The sequence below is a fragment of the Anabrus simplex genome, chromosome 3, assembly GCF_040414725.1.
Source record: "Anabrus simplex isolate iqAnaSimp1 chromosome 3, ASM4041472v1, whole genome shotgun sequence".
Lineage (NCBI taxonomy): Eukaryota > Metazoa > Arthropoda > Insecta > Orthoptera > Tettigoniidae > Anabrus > Anabrus simplex.
The window spans coordinates 135996397-136023123 of NC_090267.1; the positions used below are offsets into that span (position 1 = coordinate 135996397).

Sequence of the window (26727 nt, forward strand, 5' to 3'; positions counted from 1 at the left end):
CTTCACATGTGAAGTAATGCATTCATTGGTGGCGGTGAAAAAGATTAGAATGCGAGAATGTTGACATGGCAATGTATTCAAATTATTTTCTAGTTGTTGACGAAGGGCATTATGTACTGAATAAAGGAGATATTTTCGTTTAAAACAGGAAAAATAAGTACCAACTTTCATAATTGGCAAAAATAACTTGATTTAATTTTTATAAGAATACCCATGTTATGAATGATCAGCTGATTTTTTTAACCTCAACCTTCTAAGTTTTACTTGGTAAATATATAATATGTAACTTTTTTATTTTAGACGACCTTCTGGGTGAGAATTTAATTATATGATCAGAAATACCGTACAGTGCATTTATAACTCAAGAAACTGATCTGTACGAATCAGGTGCTAAGAGCCAAATTGCAACCAGAAGTTGCTTGCGTGGGTCTTGCAGTGGTCTTCCTCGCTCCACGATTTTGGATTCAGAAAGTTTAGGACCAATGACTGATTAGAAGTTCGAATACTGATCCCGTCAATCGGAAATGTTGTTTAAATTCTGTTTCATCGTAGTTGTTAACAACATAATCTACATAGGTAGTTGTGCTAAATGGCTTATCGTGCATCATTGCAGAGCTGATGTATTGGTATCCATCATCAATGTAATCAGATAGTTCCTACAAGATAACGAATAATGGATACTGTTTTAAGGCATATAGCACACTGCTATGAAGACTCGCTTGGAAATATGACAGTAAACTCCTCGCAAATGAAGTTATGGTAAAACAAATAACCTTAATTGATTAGCCATATTCTGTTACTCTGTATTCGCTCCAAGCGTTCACGAAATACAGTTACTCAGAGTTAACCTTACTAATTACTCCCCGATACACTACTCCAACTCTACTCAGAGTTGTATTTTGTGAATGCAGCCCAAAACAATTGCAGCATGCATTGGTCCAGCTCCTCAAACATAGATTTGTTCAGTTTTTTGGTTTGCCATACCACAAGTTTGCATCGGATGAACAAACAAAGGATATAAGTTCTCAATCAATTAATACTGATCTGCATTTAGGGCAGTTGCCCAGGTGGCAGATTCCCTATCTGTTGTTTTCCTAGCCTTTTCTTAAATGATTTCAAAGAAATTGGAAATTTATTGAAAATCTCCCTTGGTAGGTTATTCCAATCCCTAACTCCCCTTCCTATAAATGAATATTTGCCCCAGTTTGTCCTCTTGAATTCCAACTTTATCTTCATATTGTGATCTTTCCTACTTTTATAAACACCACTCACACTTATTCGTCTACTAATGTCATTCCACTCCATCTCTCTGCTGACAGCTCAGAACATACCACTTACAAGTAACTAATCTCATTTTGTTCCGTATTGAAGATACAATAAGTAAACTCTTTCAAGATTAAAATTGTGTCCACCTTTTCAATACAAATAAATATATATTTATAGTTTACATACCACTTAGTCGAGCAGCTCTTCTTCTTTCAATTTTTCCCAGCCCAAACTTTGCAACATTTTTGTAACACTACTCTTTTGTCGAAAATCACCCAGAACAAATTGAACACACCTGTTTAACGGTAGAACCTTGTTCTATATTTTGTACAATATTAAATCTTAATGTCAGACTCGTTGGCTGAACGGTCAGCGTACTGGCCTTCGGTTCAGAGGGTCCCGGGTTCGATTCCCGGCCGGGATGGGGATTTTAACCTTAATTGGTTAATTCCAATGGCACGGGGACTGGGTGTATGTGTCGTCTTCATCATTTCATCCTCATCACGACGCGCAGGTCACCTACGGGTGTCAAATAGAAAGACCTGCACCTGGCGAGCCGAACCCGTCCTGGGATATCCCGGCACTAAAAGCCATACGACATTTCATTTCTGTTGAATCATCAAGACGAGAGTGGGATGGTGTGGAGTAGAGCAGGTGCTCGTGGCCGGTGACACACCAGCTACAAATAACTTCAAGGTACTATTACAACTCGGCAATATTATCCTGGCCCCTTTGTAATTCTGTATTACCACAACTTCAAACACTCGTGCATTTTTAGTGTTTTTATATCGCGGTTGATCCGATTGCGGTGAATCGAGAATAGTGTAGTGTACTTTACTGTGTATATGTGTACTGTATATTTAATTGCTGGGTGTTGAGTATAGGAAGAGGAATTAGGGATTGGAATAATTTATCCAAGGGAGATGGTCAAGATTAGGTGCCCAGGTGACAAATTCTCTATCAACAGGAAACTGCCTTAAATGCAGATCATAGGAGATTGATGATTTTTATAAATGACTACTCAAGCAAAGATTAATACTGCCCCAGTAAGTTTCATTGATCTTCTTTCTTTCTAATAGGCTCGTCACATATACATATGTGATTACCACAAAGGGGTGATTCAGTCAGCAAGGACGAAACAGCGTCGGAGAAAGGACTCTGAAGATGATTCGAATGAGACAGATACAGATGTACCTGAAGTGGATTTGTTTCAGTTGCAAGTGAATACCTTGAGGAGGTATAAACGCCATTATAAAGTTCCTGTTCGGCCAGGAACGAACAAAGCCCAACTAGCAGATGTAAGTATTTACCTCTGGTTAAAGACATTTTTGGCATTTTTTAATAATTTTGATTGGGGAAACATTGTTCTAAGAGACAGATTGAGTGCTATTTTAAAAAATATGTATGTAGAATGGTATGTTATAGGAAAATATATTGTAAGCAAATTTAAGGAGCAGTATTTTATTCTATAGTAATTGTGCCTTCTTCGCTCTTTGCTTTAAGTCGCACCGACACAGATAGGTCATCTGGTGTCGATGGAATAGGAAAGGCCTGGGAGTGGGAAGGAAGCGGCCATGGCCTTAAGGTACAGCCCCAGCATTTGCTTGGTGTAAAAAATGGGAAACCACGGAAAACCATCTTCATGGCTGCCGACAGTGGGGTTCGAACCCACTATCTCCCGGATGCAAACTCACAGCTGTGGTTTTTTTTTTTTTTAGGCTTGGATTGCTGAAATAAGTAGACTTGCAAAACTTGTACAGCTGTCACTCTAAAGCAGATAAATCGTCCAGCAAAATAGCCTGTCGTTATATTTACTGTGCTGAAGAATAAGCAAATTTCAATTGAAGGCTATGCTAGATTGCAGCCATCTCCTCAGACAAAGCCTTGAGATTGCTTAAATAGTTAAACTAATGTTCATTGATATAGTGCTGATATGCAAAGACTATGAATATGAATTTTAGCTGCCTCACTGTATCTGGTGTGCTGTCTTTACACCTGTGGGTGCCTGTACAGGATTCTGAGGAAGAAAATGGTGAAGTGCTTTACGGAGCGTGGCATCATATGGAGCTGAAACAACTGAGGAAAGAGGAAAAAAAGACTGTAAGCTTTTGAAATGTGGATTTGGAGGATGGAGGGGATAAAATGGGTAGAGAAAAGCGAGAATTGAGGTGGTGCTGAAAAGAGTGGGGAAGAAATAAATATTGAAGGTAATTAGGAAGAGGAAACACAATTTGCTGAAACATTGAATGGGAAGAGATTGTTTAGTGAGGATGCTATGGAAGGAATGGTGAATGCAAGAAAAGGATGCAGAAGATACCAGATTGTTGATAGGATAGATGCCAATTATGGGAAAACGAAGAGGATAGCAGGTGTCAGAATTGCATGGGGAGCTGCCATGTGAAGACCTGCCCTAGGGTAGAACACTTTTCATGGAAACAAAGAAACGGCTAGATGGTTGGTTTTATTCATAACATTTGTCCGTTGAATAACATGATAAATACACGCATGAAGGTGTGCTGGGTGGCGTGGTTACATACGAAAATTCTCACAATATACAGTGATTCAGCAGCCCCTTCCAATATAGTTTGCTGCAGCCTAACTAACGTGCACATGTTTATAGAGGTCCTATTCCCATGCAGGCGTACTGTATGGTACCAATATACTGTAATCTCTGCTGTCATTCGGCACGTTTTTCACGTTGACATGCTCCTCATCTATGGGGAAGCAAGGCAAAACTTGTGCAAGGCACTACGTCTGTACCAAGAACAATATCCTGACAGGCAACACCCGGCTGTTAAGACATTCTGCCGTGTTGAGACGCCTAAGGACAACAGGCGTGATATCCAACCAGCCACCCGTCCCCAATAGGCTCGTTACATTGGGTGAAACAGAAGAGGCTGTTTTTGAGACAGCTTGTAATAATCCACACATCAGTACAAGGGCGATTGCACGATGGTGAACGCTAGCCTTCCGTCTGGCGAATACTGCATGAACAAAAATTTCACCCATACCATCTTGAGCTACACCCAGAGCTCCATGGGCGGGATTTCAAAGCTCGAATGGAGTTCTGTCGGTGACTATTTGGCACGCTGGACAGTGATGCAGCATTCATATCGCGTATCTTGTTCTCGCATGAATCACGCTTCCACAGTAATGGAAACTTCAGTCGCCACAACATGCACTTTTGCAGTCAGGACAATCCTCACTGTGTGCGACAGGCGGCCCATTAAGTGCGATGGGGAGTGAATGTTTCGTGTGGAATCCTGGGGATTGCCTGATTTGACCTTATTTCTTTGAACGCCATTGGACGGGCCCATGCTACCTGCACTTTCTGCGTCAGGAGCTCCCACTGCTGCTGGAGAATGTGCCCTTGCGCTATCATTTGACAATATGGTTGCAACAGGATGGAGCTCCACCACATTCGATTTTGCCTGTTCGTAACCATCCAATCGAGGAACTGCCAGGAAAATGGTTAAGACGAGGAGGCCCTGTTTCTTGGCGCACCAGATCACTGGATTTAATGCTGTTCGACTTCTTGTGGGGACTTTTGAAGAACGTTGTTTACACTTGGGTGCCGGAAAACCCAGACCAGCTCCAGCAACTAGTCACGGGCACCTGCCGAGTAATTACTCCTGGAATGCTTCAGCACGCAAGACTCTCTATTAGACACCAGACCCAAATGTGCATAGGCCAAAACGGTCATCACATTGAGCATTTGCTGCGATAAAACATTGGCAGGGCAGTTCTTCCTATTATTTCCGGTCTGTATGTGTCAGACCTGTTAGCTTATCTGCCCTTCTTAGGGCCACAAACACATTCATTCACATACAATTTGCATGAAAGCAGGTATTGAACTTACATTGCATGTGGTACATATTGAACAAATATTTCAAATTTGTAATCTTCGCCCCAGACTCGAATCGCCCACCTGACATGCAAGCCTTTTCCGCCACGCCTTTACGAACTACACTACAGTTTTGTATGACACACTGGGCAGCTTATAGCAAGTATTGGGTTTACTGTGGTCACAATATCAATTTAGTGTTTTGCCGGAGTGTCAGTTTCTAATGACCTACAAGGCACACTCGTGTCTTCCAATTTTTAATACAACTATAACATTATGGCATCCTATCGTGGTGAGGTGGCAAATACCTAGATATCTGGTTGTGTTGTCTGAGCATACTGGCAGGGCAGATGTTTTCAGAACAGAATGAATATTGTGGGTTGCGTAAAACTACATTGGAAGGGGCGGCTGAATCACTCTGTATCACCGTCCTCCAAGGTCACAGCAGAGATGAATGGATCTAATAAAGGAAGCAACTTCTGACAGCTACCCTTAAACTGTGCAGAGTAGTGTTAGAGCATCCAGGTCAATTATGACATATTTTCCACTACTACTTTCCCTCCCATTTCTGTTCATGTCTTAGTCTGACAGTCTATAATAAAATTCTCTTTTGATGTTGCTCTTAATTCTGTCAGAACATTTCAAAACAGTTTAATTGAAAATATACAGCAGTCTGCACCAAGGCCCTGCAATAAAGGTAATCACGTTAAAAATACATTGTGTTGCTACCGTGATTAAGGAACTACAACTATTCAGTTTCACCCAAAATCCTATGGTTTAAGGCACTCGAAGTACAGAGAAAGGCATTGTGGGAATGTGTTGGAAAGCAGGGTGTGGTTGTGTAAATTTATCTATCTTATGGCATAACATATCTACAGATTAACATTAACAGATATTTAGATACACAGATATGTCATCCATTGACAGTCAGCAAAGAAAGCACTGGTTAGTCATTGGGTAATTTGTTCAGCCACTCTATAGCCTGTTCAGAAGCTCTCAAGAATTCCTGTGTAGATCCTGAACATTCTTTACAGACAATCTGTAACAATTTTGGGTTGTCTAATTTGCATTACCACAGTCACATGTAGGGAAGTTTGTATGACCCATTTACGTAGTAAAGAGCTGCAACATCGAGGACTTGTTCACTCTGTTTAGTGCAACCCAAGATTGTTGTGGTAGATCAAATCCTTTTTGGAGGGTGCTCTGCATTAGAGATCGACATTCTTGAGAGCTATTGCTGCGCCATTCAAAACGCCACTTGGTTACTGCACTGAAATCTCTGGAGATCAGTTCTTGTTCTGTTCTGACTGCTGGATTTCAACTGCTGAAGTCCTACAGCTGAATGCAAATTTATGAACAACTTTCCCTTTGAAGGGAGGCATCTTTATACCAGCGTTGCTAGACCATACCAAAAAAGTGGTTGAATTAAAATTGTATGTCCTTTACAGTAGCATTTCATTATCAGTTATTTACTTTTTATATTACAAAGTGGATAATTACAAATTTTAGGTTTCATACATGTACAAGTATAACCTGTACAGACTTATGTATTTTAAGAGCTACAGTATATTCAGAAATTCATGCATAGTGACCCAGTAATTTGCTTCCCTCTCCAGAGGCCCCACACTTGCTCAGGTATTGCATAGGCTATACTGGAAAAAGACAAAATGTAAGGGGCATGAACTGAGCCACCAGATGTGCCTGAACATTCTGATCCAGACTTCAGAGTATGATGAAGAGGGTTTAGTAGACATTCGTTCAAACCGACACCATCCTCAAGGTCCCCAAAACAACCTTCGGACGATGGGTTTATAACCTCACACCCCTGAGAGTGAGGCCTCAAGGTGAGAAGGTTGGTAGCATGTCCGCCCCAAAGAGGGAGTTCAAGCAAACACCATAGAGAGGGCAAAAAGATCAAGCAAAAACAACACACAAGAATCCACCAAACAAGAGGAAAAAGCACACTTACCTTAGAAGGTAAGGGAAGCAGAAAAAGGTCGTGGTCATAAATTGAATAAGAAACAGTGACAGTGCTCCATTGATTTAGTGAAATGAAAACCCATGATTTGTAAGTACAAATGATTTTAATTTGCTTAAGAAAAATGTTTCAATAAGTTAAGAGAAAATTAAAATTCAGGTTGAAATTGTAATTGCTTAAATGTTATTAAAACTCTCTGGATAACTCTAGTAAACTATGAAAAAAATCTTTTGTTTTGGAATGCTCAAACAGGTGGAAAACCAATTAACTTAGTTAAATAAAAATGAACAGTTATTTAAATTGACATTAACTTACAGGAACAATAAAATATAAGTCAAATAGAATTGACTTTTAAAGAAAAAAATAGTAAAGTGCTGACCTCGATAAGGAAATTAATGAATCAAGGAGGGTTAAAGCTTAGCTACACGACGGGTTGCCTACCTTAAAATTGCTTAAACTTAAAATCTAGAATAATAATAATGTTATTTGTTTTACGTCCCACTAACTACTTTTACGGTCTTCGGAGACGCCGAGGTGCCGGAATTTAGTCCCGCAGGAGTTCTTTTACGTGCCAGTAAATCTACCGACACGAGGCTGTCGTATTTGAGCACCTTCAAATACCACCGGACTGAGCCAGGATCGAACCTGCCAAGTTGGGGTCAGAAAGCCAGCGCCTTAACCGTCTGAGCCACTCAGCCCGGCTAAAATCTAGAAAACTATTAGGCCTAGGTTGCAGAAAAATTCATCACAAAGGAACCTCTTTTACATCACGGCGAGCCTACGCAAGAGATAGAATATTATCCCACCAAAACACGCAAATCCACATTTCAAAAATTACCAAAGCAGGTAAAATAAATCGCACCCTCAGAACAAGACTGTCGTAACTACCAAATCACTGTTTTGAGTAAATTGCGATAAGATTTCAAATGCACTTCAAAATTCAGTGTTTTAAGATAGACACTAGAATTTTTTTACACACACTTGTGTATCAATCTGGCACCCAGAAATGTAAATGGTTTACCTTCAATGTACACAAATAGGCATAAAATAGACAAAAAAAACTATAGTTACGACAGTTTGTGTTGGTATATTATTGAAATAAAAAAGTAACATCAGTCCTACAATACAGTAGGAAATGCACAGAAGTGAGTTGCGACATCATGAGGATTTAAATAAGTGTTATTAAAGTGAATACTTTTACAATTCAGATGTCCTAATATTAAATGGGCTATAAATGCTTAAAATAAAAAGAATAAATAGTACCCATTATAAAAATTCAGTTTTGTATCAAAATGTAACTTAGAACAAGGAATACATTACAAAGTTACTGGTGTGGTCTATAAAAATAAATGCACAGTTACTGATAATTAATTCGAATAAAAACCTACTAAGTTAGTGTCTTTATAAATATTAACTAGCCTACATTCTTCACCAGAGTGCACACTAATCATTTTCAACCGAATCACTTTCATCACTGGAAATAGGCCTATTACCTCCTTTCTGTGAAACTGGCAGTGATTGGTAAAACGCATGATACACTCTAGGTATTATATTTCCATCACACAATGACATTAGGTCTTTCTTCTTTTCAGCCGAGATACACGGTGGGCGTGTGTAATCAGGAGTAATTGTGGGTGTTCGAGTTGACCTCCTTCCCTTTTGACGGCACCTAATATTAATGTAACTGAACTCCTCACACTCAGTCTGTCTTATAGCATAAAGTATACTTCTGGCCTTTTTCAACTTTCAACACTCTAATATCATTCCACTTTACTGATTCCCCTTTATCATTCACCGTGTAGTTGCTACCCATTTCTTCAGTTAATTTCTTGAAGTCATGGAATTCATTGTAATTCATCTCTCGGACCTGATATGGTGTCCCTGTTTTCTTGGCACATTGTATGATTCCAGTCCACTGCGCAGGCACATACACTGGACCACTCTTTAAAGCTCTTTTCTTTTGCTTCTCGATGCAGGAATGCATAGAATCACCAGCATTTTGCGTATGTCCTACAATTAAATATTTGTGAGTTATGGATTGTAGGTTTGGAATTGTATCCACTTCATACAGATACATTGTTGCCAGGAACTTATTCTTGTTCTGTGCAGGGCAATTATCACTGTAAAATATTAAGTCTTTAGACTCAATGGACTTCAGATATTCGTAGAGACAGGATGCAATTTCTGTTGCTCCTTTCTTACCAGATGCTTCATTCCAGAGGTAGCAATAACCTTTTTTGGTTGCATTATCAAAAATTGTGAAATTGTACACATTTAGCCGTCGTTTATAATAAAACACTGATAGATCACCACACGGAGTCTGAAGGACAGACTGCAGATCAAAATCGCATACTTTAATGTCGTTACCTCCAAGTGCCTTTTCTAAATCAGCTTTTTTCATTTCTCTTGCTAACTCTTTCCCTTTGTGATTCTGATAACTTTCTTCTAACTCCTCCTTTGATGCACCAAAAGAATTCCGATATGCTTCACATATTATACATTGATCTTTCTTAGGCGTGAAAAATCCCAGGTTAAACTCATTGTTGAACACACGTGAGTATGTATGTTCCTTCGCAAAAGGCTTCTTTTCTTCTTTGCATTTTTGTTTGTACAGTCTGTACATTTCGGATATTGAAAGGCTACTCTCTAAATATAGTCTACGTGTTTGGGCACGTAAATAGTGGCTTTCTATCATCGGAAAAGACTGTATGTGACTGCGAATATCTTCCAGGATCTCGCTACTTGTTTTCTTGTGATTGTTGTGCTTACCACGATTATCTGGGCATACCAAACCTAGATCATCTTTTTTTTTTTTCCATGCAGTATAAACATATCCTTCACTAACAGCGAAGGTATTCAAGAAAAATGTCTTGCATACCCTGGTTTCCTTGTCTTGTACCGACAAATAATATCCAAAATTATTTGCGCGTTTCTGAGTACTTTTGTGAGTGGATTCAATAGATTTTAAGCTCTTTACAAGTAATGTACGCTGTAGAGTTATATCACCCAGTCCCCAGAATCTGTTGTGAATTATCAGTCTCTCATCGTTATTTTTTTTGGAACATTCGAGTCTACATTTCTTATTACACGGTGCTTTCACTTTTCTTCCAGGGACTATCTTACCACCCATCGTTTCATATTCCTCGCCCTTATTTCTTTTTGCCTTGCGAATATTGGCCAGCCATGCTTTTGAAGGTCGTATCCTCTTCCGAGTTCCGTTCTCTGGAAATGAAATCAGATAAAAATGAAAGGTGAATGGAAATATAATCAAAATCTGCATTTGAATAAAACTCAATCTTCAATGTTACCACGATAAATACAGTATTTATTTCCTTACCTCTATTTCCCCCTTCAGAGCTCAAATCTTTGGTATTTTGTAGTTCATTTGGCCCAAATTCTGAAGCTGAAAATAAATAATAATGAAAGGTTAATTGAGAACCTGCATCTGAATAATCTTGAAATTCTGTCAAATGTTTCCTTCCGAAGTATTTATTTACTCACCTTTCTTCGTCCTCGAATTGCTCATCACTGGTATGGTGTAATTCGTTGGGTCCTTTATCAGGCATCCAGTTGGGATCAACGAAGGAATCATTGGTAACATCTTCAATATCCTGTGATGATCGAATCACTGACTCTTTTCCATGTTGATCTTCAACGGAGTTTGAAACATAACCACCCTCTCTCTCAGCAATATTTTCGCTGAAATAATTGTGGTAGGCATCTGGAACCTAAAAGGGATATTTATACAGTACTGTACTGGAATTATTATGCATTAATTTACTGAGAAAGGAGAAAAGTGATGCTAGCTTTGTTATTCTACGGTACTAATGCCTATTCTCATACCATTTTTATTTTATAGTGTTTAGAATAATCAAATTAATTCATAACGATCGAATTGTCATTAGATTATTATTTCTAACAATTATTTTTCCCGTAGTCATTTTCACAGAAATATTTAATGTAAAATTATAAATACTTACCATAATATCATTGGCCTCTGGTGGGCACGGCATCAGGTCTATATGTTTTCTGAGAGGGCAAGTTATCGGTGTCAACATGCATCAGATGCGGGTTTGAAACATTCACTTCTTCTGCACTTTCAGTTACTCTAATACAACATTCGCCAGAAGAAATATGACACAGTAACGATCCCCTGCTTGGGAATACACGGTTGCAATCTCTACAGGACATCATTGCACCTATATCTCTTTGTGGAATTTTACTTGCTACACAATCACAACATGCCAATGCATTGGTACAACACTTCCTATAGAAAGCATAACACTGTCAACACTATACAGACAATAACAATGTGCCCCACACACAACTTACTGGCGCGCAAATGAATACCTACTCCAGTGAAATGAAAGAGCTGCTGTATACGAAGCGTACCGACAATGAAGACAATGAAAATGCAACAGCAACTCTTGTAACTTAAGTTACTACATTGAACAGTATACATATTTTGCAGGAAAACTGTCGTAATAGAGTTAAGACTGTTTGTCAGTATGTTCCTCCGCAAAATGTTCCACAGGAAAACTGTCGTAATAGAGTTACGGCAGTTTATCAGTATGTACCTCTACAGATTCACAAAACCTAAAAACTGTTGTTTACGTGTTTTGAATGAAATGGTATAACTTACAGTTACGACAGTTTTACTGTTCGATAGAGGACAAAATATCAGTTTTTAATGTGTTCGTATCTCAAAATTCAACTTTTGGTAGTTACGACAGTCTTGTTCTGAGGGTGCGAAATGGCAAATAAAATTTAGAATAACATTACTCTTAGAGCACACGAAAATCAAACGCATCCACGTTACTGAAGGTACAATTAAGCTGCCACGGATCGATTAAAATCCCCGTTAGTTCAACAATGCTAAGGCAATGACAACAAAGGCATGCCCGCAAGGACAAAAACAGACACCAAAATAGCCCCAAAAGGAAATACAAATTACATGAGTCAGAAAAAGTAGAACAGAAAACAAAAGATTAACCCGAAAACCCAACCCAAAAAGGAAATGTAGAAGATTACCCAAAATCAAACAGAAGTTTGCGCTGGCTCACCACTTACATGAAGTTGTTGAAAAATTTACCAGCTAAAATCATGAACTTAAAAATTAATTTTGATAATCAGTCCACACCGCTGATTTCCTTTAAAAACACTTCGATGAATGTAACGAACATGCAGTCATTACACAAGTCGGAGATTATTATTATTATTATTATTATCCCGGGTAGAGATCACTTTTGGAGTAATTGACCTAAATCATTTCTTGGAATTTTTCACAGTTCTTAGTTTGAAGGTAAAATTCCCACAAGTAAATTAGAATGTAACTTACAGTTTTCGATCCATGAACAGCGAAGAGACACTGAGAGCTACATTACCTTACCCAACCAGGCTAACAGTAGAAGAAAAATGCAGTTTAACTGCTCGTGCACCAATTGTAGATTAATCGAGGGCACCAAACGCCCACAGGGTCCTGGTTTTAACCAGGATCGAAGCTACCGACATCAAGCATACCGCCGCTGCAATACGCACGACTATTTCTCATGGCGATTACACTTCAACTGCTCGCGTCCCACACCAAGCAGCGTCACTTACCTTCTTGCCGCACGCATACGCACAGAATCCTTCAGGCAGACTCAAAAGTTCAAAGCCTAGTCGCCAGAGCATAGCACTTCATAGCGCGACTAGATATGATAAATTCGAACAAGAATGGCAAGATATTTCATATTAAATGTGACACGATAAAGTTCTTTCACAAGGTTCATTGACAAGAGTTTCTAGTGGTACAGATACCAGTCCAGAAGGTTTTTTGGGGAGGTACATTACACTTAATACTGTCGCATCGTACATGATAACAGTTGCACGCACTAACTGAAGTAGTTTTCAGCCACGAACTTGATACAGTGCAGTCTTCCCTATGAAGAGGATATCATCCCAAGGTAAGGGTTATTTTGCCCGAAGGCAGGTCCGAACCTCCGCAGAGGTGTTCCTGAGCCGGAGTTTACGTGCGGTAGGGTGGCCAGTTCCTTTCTGCTCCTCAATTCCCTTACCCCTCGCCAACAGCGCGTGGCAACCCATCCAACTCCTGGCCATGCCCAATGTTGCTTAACTTCGGAGATCTCACGGGATCTGGTGTTTCAACACGGCTACGGCCGTTGGCTCATCCCAAGTAAAAGGCCTTAAAAAATTCCTAGAGTCCCCTCAGCATGGTCCCCAGATGATCTCCAGACAAAATCCTTAGTTTTCCTGATACAGATTTTTCACTGTGGAATATGTCGGTTGCCAAGATACTTAAGTGCTTCGTTCACAAGAACATTTTGCAGCTTTTGTGCTCTAAGGCAACTAGATTTGCATTCCTCATTTGCACGATCCAAAAACATACAATGTTAATTGGAACTTTACTCCTCAGTGGATATAATAAAATGCCTGGTAAGAAGAGAATGTGGTAAAGTGCTACTGATATCTTCACCATGTGTCATGATCATTCCGTACAGATCATAAAATATATCAACTGCTTGGACAATATAATTGAATGCAAAGGACAAACTTTTGAAATTGAGGCCTCTCATAAACAGTCCAGTAATGAAGTGTAATACCGTATTTATTTGTGTATTAGACTCCCCCCCTCCCCCCTTGGCTTTTCAAAACTAAGAAAATGAAAAAAATAAATTGTGTATACGAGGAGCCCCCACCCCACCCCACGTAATTCATCAGAGAAGAACGACAGTTCCGCTTCGAAGCAGGGACAAGCCTTACTGCAGCTCTGATATTGCATGTTGGCGTCGCACAAATAGGTGAATAGTTTCGTGTCCGACTCGCGCATTGCACGCACGCATCATTCATGTATATGTGTCTGCGTTTTGTAGTTAAGAATGTCTGCCACCGTAATAGTTAGCACAATTAGCTGCCGTTCTCGGCAGCCTGAGTTCGATTTCCGGTACCAATTTGCCAGAGGTTTACGAATGGCAGGAAGATTGTTGTGCGGTAAAAATGGTACATGTAACTCCCTTCCACTGGATATTGAACTGAGAAACATAGTCCATGTTAACGTCTTCGGGACAAATTTGTACGTGTCCACGTTATCAGGTTACACGCAACAGCACAGCCAAGCATAGTCAACATTCTGTTACAGGAATCAAAATTTTTAGAGAATGGCACATTTTAATACATAAAATTAAAAACAAGCACAATGAGATTTTGGTATAATTTAGTTTTATTAATGTAACTAGCTGATGTACCCGTGCTTCGCTACGGAATTCTAAATTTTATACAGAATTCTAGGTTGTGTAAACGCTGTGAGCAAGATTGTATTAAGTTGCATTGCTCTTAACCTTGCCCTAGAAACAGGACGGGGAAGTCACCAACATCTTTTCATATGAAGACTGGGTTAGGGAATTTTCATTGTAATGGTAGGCCAGCTTGCCTACAGTCAGTCACAATCAGGTTGGGGAGTTTTCATTATAATGGCACTCACTCTCCGCCTGCCTTTATAGATTCTCAGAAAGACTCTTACTGGTTTTCCTGACTGAAATGAGCATGGGTCGTTACAATGACGTCAGTAGGAATGGTGCGATTAAGAGCAATGCTTTCATATGAAAGCCTCGATCTAATGAAAAACCACACATTTTCTCACTTTAAACGAACAGTACAATGCTGCCGAACTAACAGTCCAAAGCTACAGAGCTGGAATGACCAAGACGCAGACATCCGTGATCTGCGAACAATCTTCGTCCTTTTTTCTGCTGGGGGGTTCGAATAATGGATAGTCCCAGGGCAAAAACTATGCCCGTTTACTTATCTGTTTCCTGGGAGTACCCGATGAGTCGGAAAATCTCAATTCACTACACTGGCGGGGGAAAGAACTACCTGATGTGGAAGCAATTTTTCCTCCAAGCCAGGGAAGAAACCACATCTTCGCTGCTAATTTGGAATAAAATTAATGTAGATTTAATAAAAGTGAAGAGGAAAAAGCTTTTCTTAAGAAACAGCTTTTTTTCAGGGTTGAATTTTGAGTTATTTAGTGAATTGTGGTACTATAATTTGGAATAGGCCTAAATTGTAATTCTAGACCAGTTCATACTACTACTCCTAACTGAGCCTTTGACACTGCTCATTCAAAACAGCGCGTCAAAGTAGGTATCGAATAGCTGGCATACTATGATGAACCCGTGTGTTACGTCCCAGCAGTATCAGAAAACGTAGGAACCAGAGGAATGGTCTGCTAGAGAAGAAAGTTATCTAACCCCCCTGTTATTCCCCGCCAATATTCAGGCAGGCTATTATACTCGGTAAGCAGCAGTAATCCCATCTATCGGAGTTGAATGTCAGCATAAGAGGCAAAGAACATTACAACAAACAACGGTCAGTGAAAAGTTATTGTTCATCAATGTTACGCGCTTTCGATATTATAGGCCTTCACACTATTGTCTTCCGGTTCTGAAATACCACTCTTATCATAGTCGGTACGGTAAAAGTGAATGAAACATAAATGATCGGAAATTGTATTCTCTATACCTTTTGTTATGTAGTACTTTTCCATAGGACCAAGAACATAGGTATTTAAAAATTAAATTTTACGTGCCTTCCCCTAAACTACCATTTCACCCAGGGTGAATAACATTGTTTATAGCTTAAACTATAGTTTCTTATTCCCCGACTCTACATACCGATTTTCATTAAAGTCTGTTTACCCATTTTGTCGGGGCTCGGCGTTGATATGGACTTAGCAACAAAAATCAAATTCATGAATATCCTTGTCATAGCCGGTACGGTAAAAATGCATAAGACGTAGAAATTTAATTCTCTATAACTTTAGTTGTGTAGTATTTAACGATATGACCACTAATAATATAAATATTTGTGAATTTAATTTTAGGCCTTACCTAAACTACCATTTCACTCAGCGTGAATAACATGATTTATAACCTAGATTGCAGCGGCTCACCCCCCGACTTTACATACCGATTTTTATAAAATTCTCTTCAGCAGTTTTCTCATGATGCATGTACATACATACATACATACATACATACAGACAGACAGAAATTACGGAAAAGTATAAACTGCATTTTCTTGTTACTGTGGACATGATCGATACAGAAATACCATTCATTTCAAATTCTGAGCAATGTACAGACAAAACTCTTATTTTATATATATAGATATAAGTTTGAACTGAACAATTTATTGTTTTAACAGCAACAAATTTGAATGTATATGGTTTTAACTCGGTATATTTGACCTTGAAGACCAGTGCTATTTGACCTGACACACAGTGTTCAAAGGAATAATTTAAGCAATACCAAGTAAACAAGAAGAAAGATCGAACTCAGTACCCCAAGATAAAAAACTTTGAATGCACACAGACCATATTTTTCTTCAGATTGTTTTTGTGACATTTGACCTACAAATTTGTGAACTTGTAGAAATATGAGACAATAACTTTGTATTTTATCAAAATATTTATTTTAATATAAGGTCTATGGGAGTTAGCTGTACAAAAATATTGATGTATATTTTATATTAATTGCCAGTTTTTCACAACTTTCTTGCAGCTGACGATAGCGCTAAAGAAACACCGAAACTAGTACTGCTAAATGAAGTTAACCCATTGCCTTGCAAGGACGGATAATTCAGTCATTGTCCACGGGTTCCCATAAATGCAATGACGGAAATTTCCGTCCACTCTCTTTATTGCTTTTCTTGAGGTTTTCATGGATACATATCAATAATTCTTTGCAATCCCAATATGTGTACAAGATGTTAGGAATCGTATTTCAGCTATCTTTGCCCTTCAGCTACGTATTTCGCTGCCAGAGAGTCTAAATATGATCGGGTAAATTGCCGCGTAAATCTTTAGTGAAGATAGTCAACGTCATGGCAGTCAGATGAAGCTCGAATATTGCCTTTTTTGGAGGAAAGCGATGTCAGTGACTATTTTTCCGATGAAAGTGATACTGAATTACCTTCCAGTGACGTTAGCATTAGTAGTTCCGAAGAATTAGATGACATTATTGAAGAAAATGAAGACCGGGACGCTGGTGAACGTGTGCATAACCTAGAAGACTGGAAGGGGACACAGACATTGTACCAAATAATATGCGGTGTATTATAGATGGAGAACAGAACTCGGTGGCAGCAAGATTAGGCGAGAATCCAGGGAAGGCTGAAGTGCTAGGCAAGTTTCTGATTGACGAATTCTGGGAACTTGTAAAGAAAGCAACTAATGCTAATGCAGCAAAATGTTTTCGCAATATTGAAAGTAACCCTACAAAAAAGAAAACTTATGATTAGGAGAACTGGTTTCCTGTGACAAAGGATGAACTGGAGGCTCATTTTGTGTTATGTATATTGATGTCTCAGATTAAAAAGTCTTTGGTTCAAGAATAAGACCTATCTCTGTCGGTGCGACGTGAAACAACTAGCAAAAAAAAAAACTTTCTTTTCACTGGAATTGTCTATTTACTGCATTCAGTAGTCACTAGTAAGGTTGAGTTTTGAAGTTAGCCTGTTACTTCTTTATTTTCTCATGCAAATTAAATGAATCATGTTTGCTTTGCATGCCTTCAGTTTCTTGCCGCCTCTCCTTCATCCGTGATTCCTTAGGCTGGAAACCTAGTGGAGCAGAGCAATTAGCAAAGCAGCAAAATCATTCACGTTCGCAATTGGAAGCTCGCATAGTGCAGCGGAGAGTCACTTTTATCACTAGAAGAAAGCAAAGCAGAGCTTTCAAAATAATTTAATATCGTTGCTCTTATACTTCGGATATATTGATCGATATTTATTAATAATGCTCTGTTGAGCCAATTGGACGCACAATACAGTGAAACCTCAATTCTCAGTTTTTGGAGGGACCCTGGTAAAAAAAAAAGGGGGGGGGTAAAACACGGGAAAACAGAAAATTCAGAAATGAATGGACCATCAACAATTTGGCTAAGCATCACAAAAGTGAAATATATAATTATAATCTTACAAATGCCCCCAAACCAAACAACAGCCTCAATGGGCCTTCTGCCTACCAACTGACTGCTGCTCAGTCTGAAGGCCTGCAGATTACAAGGTGATTCATGGTCAGTGTGATGAATCCTCTCAGCTGTTATTCCTGACTCTCTAGAAAGGGATCACCATCTCACCATTCGATAGCTCCTCAATTAAAAGTAATTGTATGAGTGAAACCGGAACCAAAAAAAATGCCTGGCCAGCTGACAGCTGATGATGGAGCTGTTGAGGATCCAACCAGCCTTAGGGCTGAATACCATACATACATACATAGATACAAAATGAATCCTGTGAAGACAGTGAAGCAGAAAAGTTATAAATGATGTATAGTTCTGATATGAACAAATACATGGCATACCACTCCAAACACAAAACTTATCATTGTGCCAAAGGACAGCAAAACTAGGAAGAAATGCTGGTGATATATCAAAAAAGACTACAGTTCATTGTTTTGAGAATAGTTTTAATATAAATTGAATTTGTTTGAACTTTTCAATCACTTTTCAATGTCTATTCTAATTGTAAAACTTTAAATTTGATCTATGTTTATTTAATAATATTCTTCCATTACATATTGGAGTATGAAAGAAACAGTGCATGTGCTGATCATCAAAGTATTCTCCAAACCTAAACCAAGTTTTTGGTGATCCATATCAAATTAATAAATCAAGGGGTTTAAGAACCAAAATGCTCTAATTATACCAATTTATCTTGGTATGGGACAGTTATTTATTGAAGAGCTTACATTCGTAAACAAACCTTATACCATAGTAAAACAGAGTTGCCTGTTTGGTTAGAGGCGTACAGCTCTGAATTTGCTTTCGGGAGAAAGGGCGTTTGAACCCGACTGCCGGCAGCTCTGAAGATGGTATGTGGTTTCCCATTTTCACACCAGAAAATGCCGGGGCTGTACCTTAACGCCACAGCCGCTTCCTTCACACTCCTAGCCCTTTCCTACCCCATCGTCATAAAACTTATGTGTCAGTGCAGCGTAAAGCCTGTTGTAAAAATGTATAACAAAGTAAGCATGTACATCATGAAAAAACTTGAATTTAGAAAAATACAAATGTATATCTACAAAACCAATGCTTGTCAGTTAGCGTGGTGTCAGTCTTTTAAGTTAACTATGCTCATTAATAACGATATTAAATAACATAATTGTACACTGCAGTGAAAATACATTACTGCAAATAACTGATGTTGGTGTTTAAAATGTTGTCCAAACAGCCTAAGTTTTAGATTATACATGTCAATTAAATAAACCAATGGATAAAAATTACAGCGCCCAAAGACGTTTCTATATTGAGCGACTAAAATGTTATCACGACTCTCTTCTTGCTTGATATGCTCAGCTTGTGAAAAACAAGATAAATGAACTGATATTAAATCAATCTGTATTTTACAGGAATGATAGGTTATAGAATTAAGCTTGTGCCCGTTCGCACGTCCACGACAGATTACAAAATGGCGCCGACCGAAGGTATGGGCCTTGTAATCTAAAACAAGCAAGGAATAGTCACCTGCTATGATGTCTCAGAGGGCCATATACTCCTCGGAATGGTCATGTATTCGAGTAAAACGGACAGTGGACGGTCTGCAGTATTGTTTTTAAAAAAAATAGAAAAAACATTATTATTAAATAATCTTCATCTTGAATTTTCACGACATCGAGAGCGGACGCAATTACCGTCATCGGATATTTCTTTTGGAGAAGTAAAGGATTGCATAAGAGAAAAGAAAGAATACAACGATTGAATAAGAATAAAATATAAGTCTTCGCCTGAATTCGAAATCAGTTGAGACGAAAATAAATGTACTGAAGTCGTTACGTAAGAAATTGCGGATACGACGAAGATACGAAGAAAAATAAAAATAAATTAAATTAAGGATAAACGACGTCAGAGAAGAACACTGAAATGGCAGTATATTGCAATATTATCTTCAACATTGTGACTGTCAAGAAGATGATCAAGATGATGTGCTAAATTCACATGATGGACCGACCTGGGAACAATTCATCTTACCATACGACCTGGAAATGACGAGGAAGGCGACGGGTAACCATCCGACCGAGCCATGACGTAGGAAGGCGACGGGTAACCAGATTGTACTACCAGAACGAAGGAGCGGATGACGTTCCAGATGTCTAACCCGTGACCGAACCGAAGACCCATCTACATCCAATTGGAATGGAACAGCTGGACCAGGGGCAACCATGAGCGAGCTAAGTCATTCATAACATTTCATTGCATAATTTTTGGTTTGCTTACACATGTATCTTAGGTATGTGCTGATGGCAATTGTAGACCGATAATAGAGCAATGCAAGTGATGATTACCAACAAGTGTAAGATAATTAAGTTCGAAGTTACGATTTAATAATATAGCAATAGTTTATGCGATATCGACCTGAACATTTGAAAGAAGCGTGAGGTTTGTAGAGAAATATGAAACGGCTGATTGAAATGACATACTGGGAGATTATAGAGATTTCATTGAAGTAATGCATGAAGTTGACGTCACGTATGGTTGTGCGCGGTGTAGAAAGAAACATGAAATTACGCATTTGTTTGGTTCATAGAAAGGGCATTGAACTTCGTATGTAAGTTATGAGAATCTGCGACTTATAAATTTTAATAAGAATCTGTGTGGTATTTTATCGTAGTCAAGTTGGGAAACGAGATATATTTTTATGGAGGCTACGGTGTTTATATAAAAGTTTGATGTTGTTATGAGAATATGAATATGGTAATTAGATGAAAGTTTCGAGTTATCTATTGTGATTTGAGAAGGTTTTACGCGATGCAGGACCTTCGTGTACCTGCAAGTTAAGTTATACCACACTACAAGTGAATTATGATTTATTTCCGTAAGAGTGCCCACACCGCGGGAGCTACACGAGCCAAGGTACGAACTGGATTTATTAGTATAGATGTATGCTCGTGACGTAATTGTATCTCAGTATAGATGACTTATTATGAACTTTAGAATAATACGACTTTGAATAGCTGTAGTTAGCCAGAAGCATTACGATACCAATATATATGAGATTGTTTTCCAAACCTCACAGCTTAGCGCTTCCATGTTGCAAGAGAGTAAAGTAGCTTGCATTGTGGTTGAATGTTATTGAAAGATAACTAATAAAAGGGACATTGAACCTATTAGGGCATGTGTGAGAAAGCCAAAGATTAAGCTAAAGTTAGATAGATAGCTAGATTAGTTAATATTCTCCGTTTTTGAACATACATTTCTTTAACGAACTTCAGCTAGGGAAAGGCTAGAGTAGGAGCCGTATTTAACTGGCACTAGGTAAGAATGCCTTAGTTCGTAAGGAGTTCCAATGCACAACGAGATCGTTGCAACAAAATCATGTCTTCGGATTTTATTAAAACCTAACTTAATATATTCAGTTCTATTTTCGATTTCCTATAATTCACTCAGATCTACTTAAACGTAATTCCAATTAATTCACACTAATTTATTAATCTATTTGAAATGCCCTGCGGCTGGATATTTTATCCAAGTGAAACTGTTTAAATAAGACTAAAAGAAAGTGAACTTTCGGAACGAGTTAATTCTGTCGATGTTATACTTACATTTCAAATGCGAGGTGGACCACAGATGTGTCCAGTGATCTGTTGTAATGAGCAAATATTGAATTTCAACTTCACAAAGGAACTGATCATTTTAGCAATTTAAATACTGAATATTATTTCATTTTATTATACGAGCCAGCACTGACTCATTTTCATTACGTATTTTCAGTTAATTTGAATAATGCGTTGCATAATTTGGAAATTAGTAATTTAATATTTTATTAATAAATATTTTGTTATTTTTCTAATTGCCGGTGTCACGAGTTCTTTAATCACTGTCTAGATTGTAAGTTAATTACTAGCTAAGTAAGGTACCGTATAATTAAGTATTCATTTAACCATGGTAAGTTCTCTTGAGATCAATATTCTAATTAGGTTGTCGGCGATGATTATCGTTATGTCATGAGTAACGATAGGTATCACCCGTGAGTTGGAATTCTCTTGGATTCACGTAAAGCGAATTCTACAGTAGGATTACATGTCCTACTTGCCATAAGTAAACCCTGAGGTATCCGCTGAGCGACTCCATTCGTCAAACTAGGCTGCCCAACAACGAGTTAGAAAATGGAGGTATCGGGCAAAGAATGTTTAACCCGGAGCGGTTACAAGCTATAATACTATAATGCAAGCTGCTGAAGTCAGACTTGCCGGGCTGAGTGGCTCAGACGGTTAAGGCGCTGGTCTTCTAACCCCAACTTGGCAGGTTCGATCCTGGCTCAGTCCAGTGGTATTTGAAGGTGCTCAAATATGACAGCCTCGTGTAGGTAGATTTACTGGCATGTAAAATAACTCCTTCGGGACTAAATTCCGGCACCTCGGCGTCTCCGAAGACCGTAAAAGTACTTAGTGGGGCGTAAAGCAAATAACATTATTATTGAAGTCAGACTTGTTATTTTAGTAACGTTGAAAGCCCAAAAATTTAATGTATTTTCTTTTACAGGCAGCAATCTAGAAATAAATTGCAAAGGTGATTTAAGTGATTTCTATTCATGTTCCTTGTTACCCTTAACTATCAGTTATAGTACATTGCACATACATAAGAGATGCCAATTTGCTTTTGTTCTGCAAATTTTTCCAGCCACAAAAGTTACTATTTTTCAGGAATGATGCTACTACGATGGCATCCACACATGGTAGATTATCTGACTTGTGCTTTTTTGAACCCTTCTTCAGTCATTTCAAAGTTATTCGTGATTTACAAATAAATATTCAGCTTTTAGTACCGGCTCATGCACAATAGCTGGCAGAACTTGATGCGGTACTGGATGACAACGTTGCAGCCTGCAGTTTACGTCATAGGACGTTTTACTCGCCTTGCTGGAGGACTTTCAAATATTGTTTCATGATAGAAAATAACTTACCATGATGCAATATGTTTGCTTTCTATTTCATTGGTTACTTTTCAAAAAAAAATGTTTTTTGAAAAGTATGCATGTACGTTATAATGTAGAGTAGGATGTCAGCTGCAAGTTGTCAAAAATATCATGCAGAAGGGGTGCTCCAGAAGGGCTAAAAGCATAAAACTGAGTCTCTCTTACAGTTGGTTTATACAAAATTGTATACATTTTTCCAATACAGTGAAAAATAAGGGGAAATATCAATGCGGGTCATGTGAAAGTCCAAGAGCTGGGAACTACTGTTAACTTTGTAGACTGCAAAGATACGGGGTCATTCCAGCTGCGTTTTAAGGTTTTATACACCTGATATTTAGCTTTCTTTTATACCTGAAGGAAGAGGGCCTATAAAGATCCGCAATAATGCAAAATAAGAAATGAAACTAAAGGGCCACTGAATGCAAGAAAGAGAGCAATACAAAAGCCACTGACAGACGCATGCCCACTTAACATGCCTCAATCTGGGAGGCATTGTGACGATTGGACAAAAATGTTGTCATGCAAATGTTAAATGTCCTGTCAACGACTGGTACTACACTTGATGATGAAACCCATACACACTACTAAATTATATACAGAGGTTTAGATTATCATTACTGAATGGTCACAATTATCAGCTACAAAGGCAAGATACAGTAGAGTCCCGCTCAACCGACCTTCTCTTAACAGACACTGGTAGGCTTAATTTGAATTTAGGGGGAGGCAATTCTGGGACATCCGGTATGGAGGGTGCGACCATGGGACAAGCACTAGCAGTCATGCGGTAGGACAGAGTTTTTCTCAATGACAAGTTTTCAGTCATTGTTCACTGTAGTATTGGTTGGGTGCGGATAGTTTTCATATCCTCTATATGGTGAGTAAAGGGAAGAAAGTGATTGTTTCTGTGCAAGACAACTTGAGTGAGGTAGAGAGACTGGACAAAGGGGAAAATCTTCGAAAAGTGGCTTCAGATTATGGTGTAGGACTTGTTCCAGTGGGAGACTGGAAACATAAATGGGAAGAAATTGAAAACTGGTGCTCTGCCAGAGCAACAAGTGATGCACTGAAAATTAGAAAAACAATGAAAAATGTGAGTACGAAAAGGTGAAGCTCTATATCTTTGGTTCGCTCAAAACCGGGAAAAAGGCCTGTCAATATCTGTCCGCATTCTGCAAGAAATGGCGGTCTATTTCCAGGAGGAGTTTAATGAAGGGGACCCTAATTTTACTGCCAGTGCTGGGTGGCATGATCGGTGGTAAAAACGGTACTGCATTGGGCAGCTTAATATCTGGAGAAAAACTGTCAGCTAAATCTGATGAGGTTGTGAAATTTAGAAGGAAATTTCAAGAAATAATTATTGCTGGAGAATTAACCGGTGATCAGATTTTTAAATGTGATGAGACTAGGCTGAATTTACAGATGCTGCCATCAAAACTCCGCAGCCGAAGCAGACACATCTGCACCTGGCTACAGGCTTAGTAAAGAAAGAGTTACTGTTCTTGCCTGTAGTAATATTACTGGGAACTTGGAAGCAAAATTGCTTATGATTGATAAAACAAAGAAGCCTAGGACATTTAAAAACATTTCTGTTCCTCCCTCCTCACGTAACTTCATAATTCCGCCAATGAACCAAGGTGTGCTGGAAACATTAAAGAGGAAATATTGGTGGAAACTCCTTTCATCCCTGATAGAGAAAACGGACAATCGCAACGACATGATAGAAAAGTTAAAACAAACCATGAAAGACATGACATACTGGGTAGTGCAGTCTTGGGAAGAAGTTGAAACGACATTGGAAAGTCTTGGAACATATTGTTGAGTGAGGTTGAACATCGAGAGGAGGTGGTAAAAGAAGACATAGAAAACATTGTTCCCTTACTGAATTGCATTCCTGGCTGTGAGCATGCTACAACTTAACATGTGAGTAAGTGGTGTGCACAAGTTCAGCTGTTTGAACTAACTTGCCATGATATTATTGGTTTTGTGAATGCTAACGAAAATGAGGATGATGGAGGCATTGTAGAACAAAAGGAGAAAATGACTCTCAGTGAAGGATTAGTCAATGGCTGGATCTCGCACCAAGAAAACTTGAATTAGCAGGCAAGCAGACATTGTTGACAAGTATTTTTTCGTAAGACATTTGGAATGTGTTCGTTCAACACTGCATCTACTGTACAGTTGAATTGATAAGTCAACAAATAGAGACCGTAAAACATATTAATACAGTGTAGCCTTCCTGTTTGTTTCAATTCATTTTCAAAGTTATTCTGTATTATCCAACATTTTCGGTGATCCGACATACTCCAGGTCTCGTTTAGGTCCGATAATCGAGACTCCACTGTAGTTAGAATACTGTGGATCTACTAGCGTGCATGACACACACACACACACACACACACACAAAAGAATACATTCCCTCCATTGTACAACTTGAGACACAAGGGGCAACATTGCAGGTGTTCAGTTGTCTGTAGTTTACCACTGTCTCAAAAGGCTGTATCGTCAGGGGGAAGAGTACCATTTTTGCAGATTCATCATAATTCTACAAATGCCAAATCTAAGTTTAAACAGTCTAATCGTTGGCGGGGTGGGGTTTCTGCCTTCATTTGGTGACCCTAGCTGGAGGTTGGTAATCTTCGGGTAAAGTTTGTGTCAGATTTGGCAGGTTTGTTAGCCTCTGTTTTAAGATGTACCTGTAATGAATACCTATGATAAAACTTGATTCCTTTTCCTCTTTTCACTTCTGTCAAAGTAATTCCGTGCTCTTCTTGGTCTGTCCATCCTCATAACATGTCCAAACCATTGTAGCCTGTGTCTTCTTAAAAGCTTGGTAACTTATTTTTGATGCCAGCCTCCTTTCTGTTTGCTTCATTTCTAATCTTGTCCTTCCTGGTCGTTTGGTTCATTCTGATGAATTTCATTTCTGTTGACCGGATTTTACCATCTGCCTGCCTTGTTATGCAACGTACATGTTTCGAGTCCATATGTGAGAATTGGAATGAAGTGGATATAAAACATGGTCGATTTTGCTTTCTGTGATATTTTATCATCCCAGAGTAGATTTCTCACTTGAAAATAAAATTGAGAAGCTTTCTGAGTCATATTCAGTATTTCTTGGTTTACTGTGTTATCTTTTGGAATGATACTTCCAAGGTATTTGAAGTTAGACTTTATAGTCCTGACACTCAAAGCATACCCATGCGGTATCTTCTGATCTCAAAACTTGGCCCATCCTGGAAATAATGAGGGTTGTCAGTCTGCCTGCCCTAGTGATAATGAGGGTTGTCAGTCGGTTCCTTTCCTCTGGACACAAGGGGTGCGTGTCGTATAAAAGGCAAGTGAGTGCTGTGAAAAGCAAGGTTGTCATATTTTGCGTCGATTATTTAAACATGTTAAGATTTAATTTATTCTAAAGTCAAAATATAAATATAAAAACTTGATCATGAACTACAACAATTTTTTACAGTTTGTTTTACGTCGCACTGACACAGATAGGTGTTATGGCGACGATGGGCTAGGAAAGGCCTAGGCGTGGGAAGGAAGTGCCCGTGGCCTTAATTAAGGTACTTCCCCACTATTTGCCTGGTGTGAAAACGGGAAACCACGGAGATCCATCTTCAGAGCTGCCAACAGTGGGGCTTGAACCCATTATCTCCCCGATGCAAGC

General features: G+C 38.8%; 1 protein-coding gene across 1 annotated transcript in view; it reads left to right on the forward strand.

The window, feature by feature from the left end:
- Sap30 (SIN3-associated polypeptide 30) overlaps positions 1-26727 on the forward strand; it is a 45779-nt gene that overhangs the window by 12245 nt on the left and 6807 nt on the right. The window contains exon 2 of the mRNA XM_067142733.2: positions 2346-2564. Coding sequence (XP_066998834.1) covers positions 2346-2564 — 219 coding nt within the window. The remainder of the gene's footprint in view (positions 1-2345; positions 2565-26727) is intronic.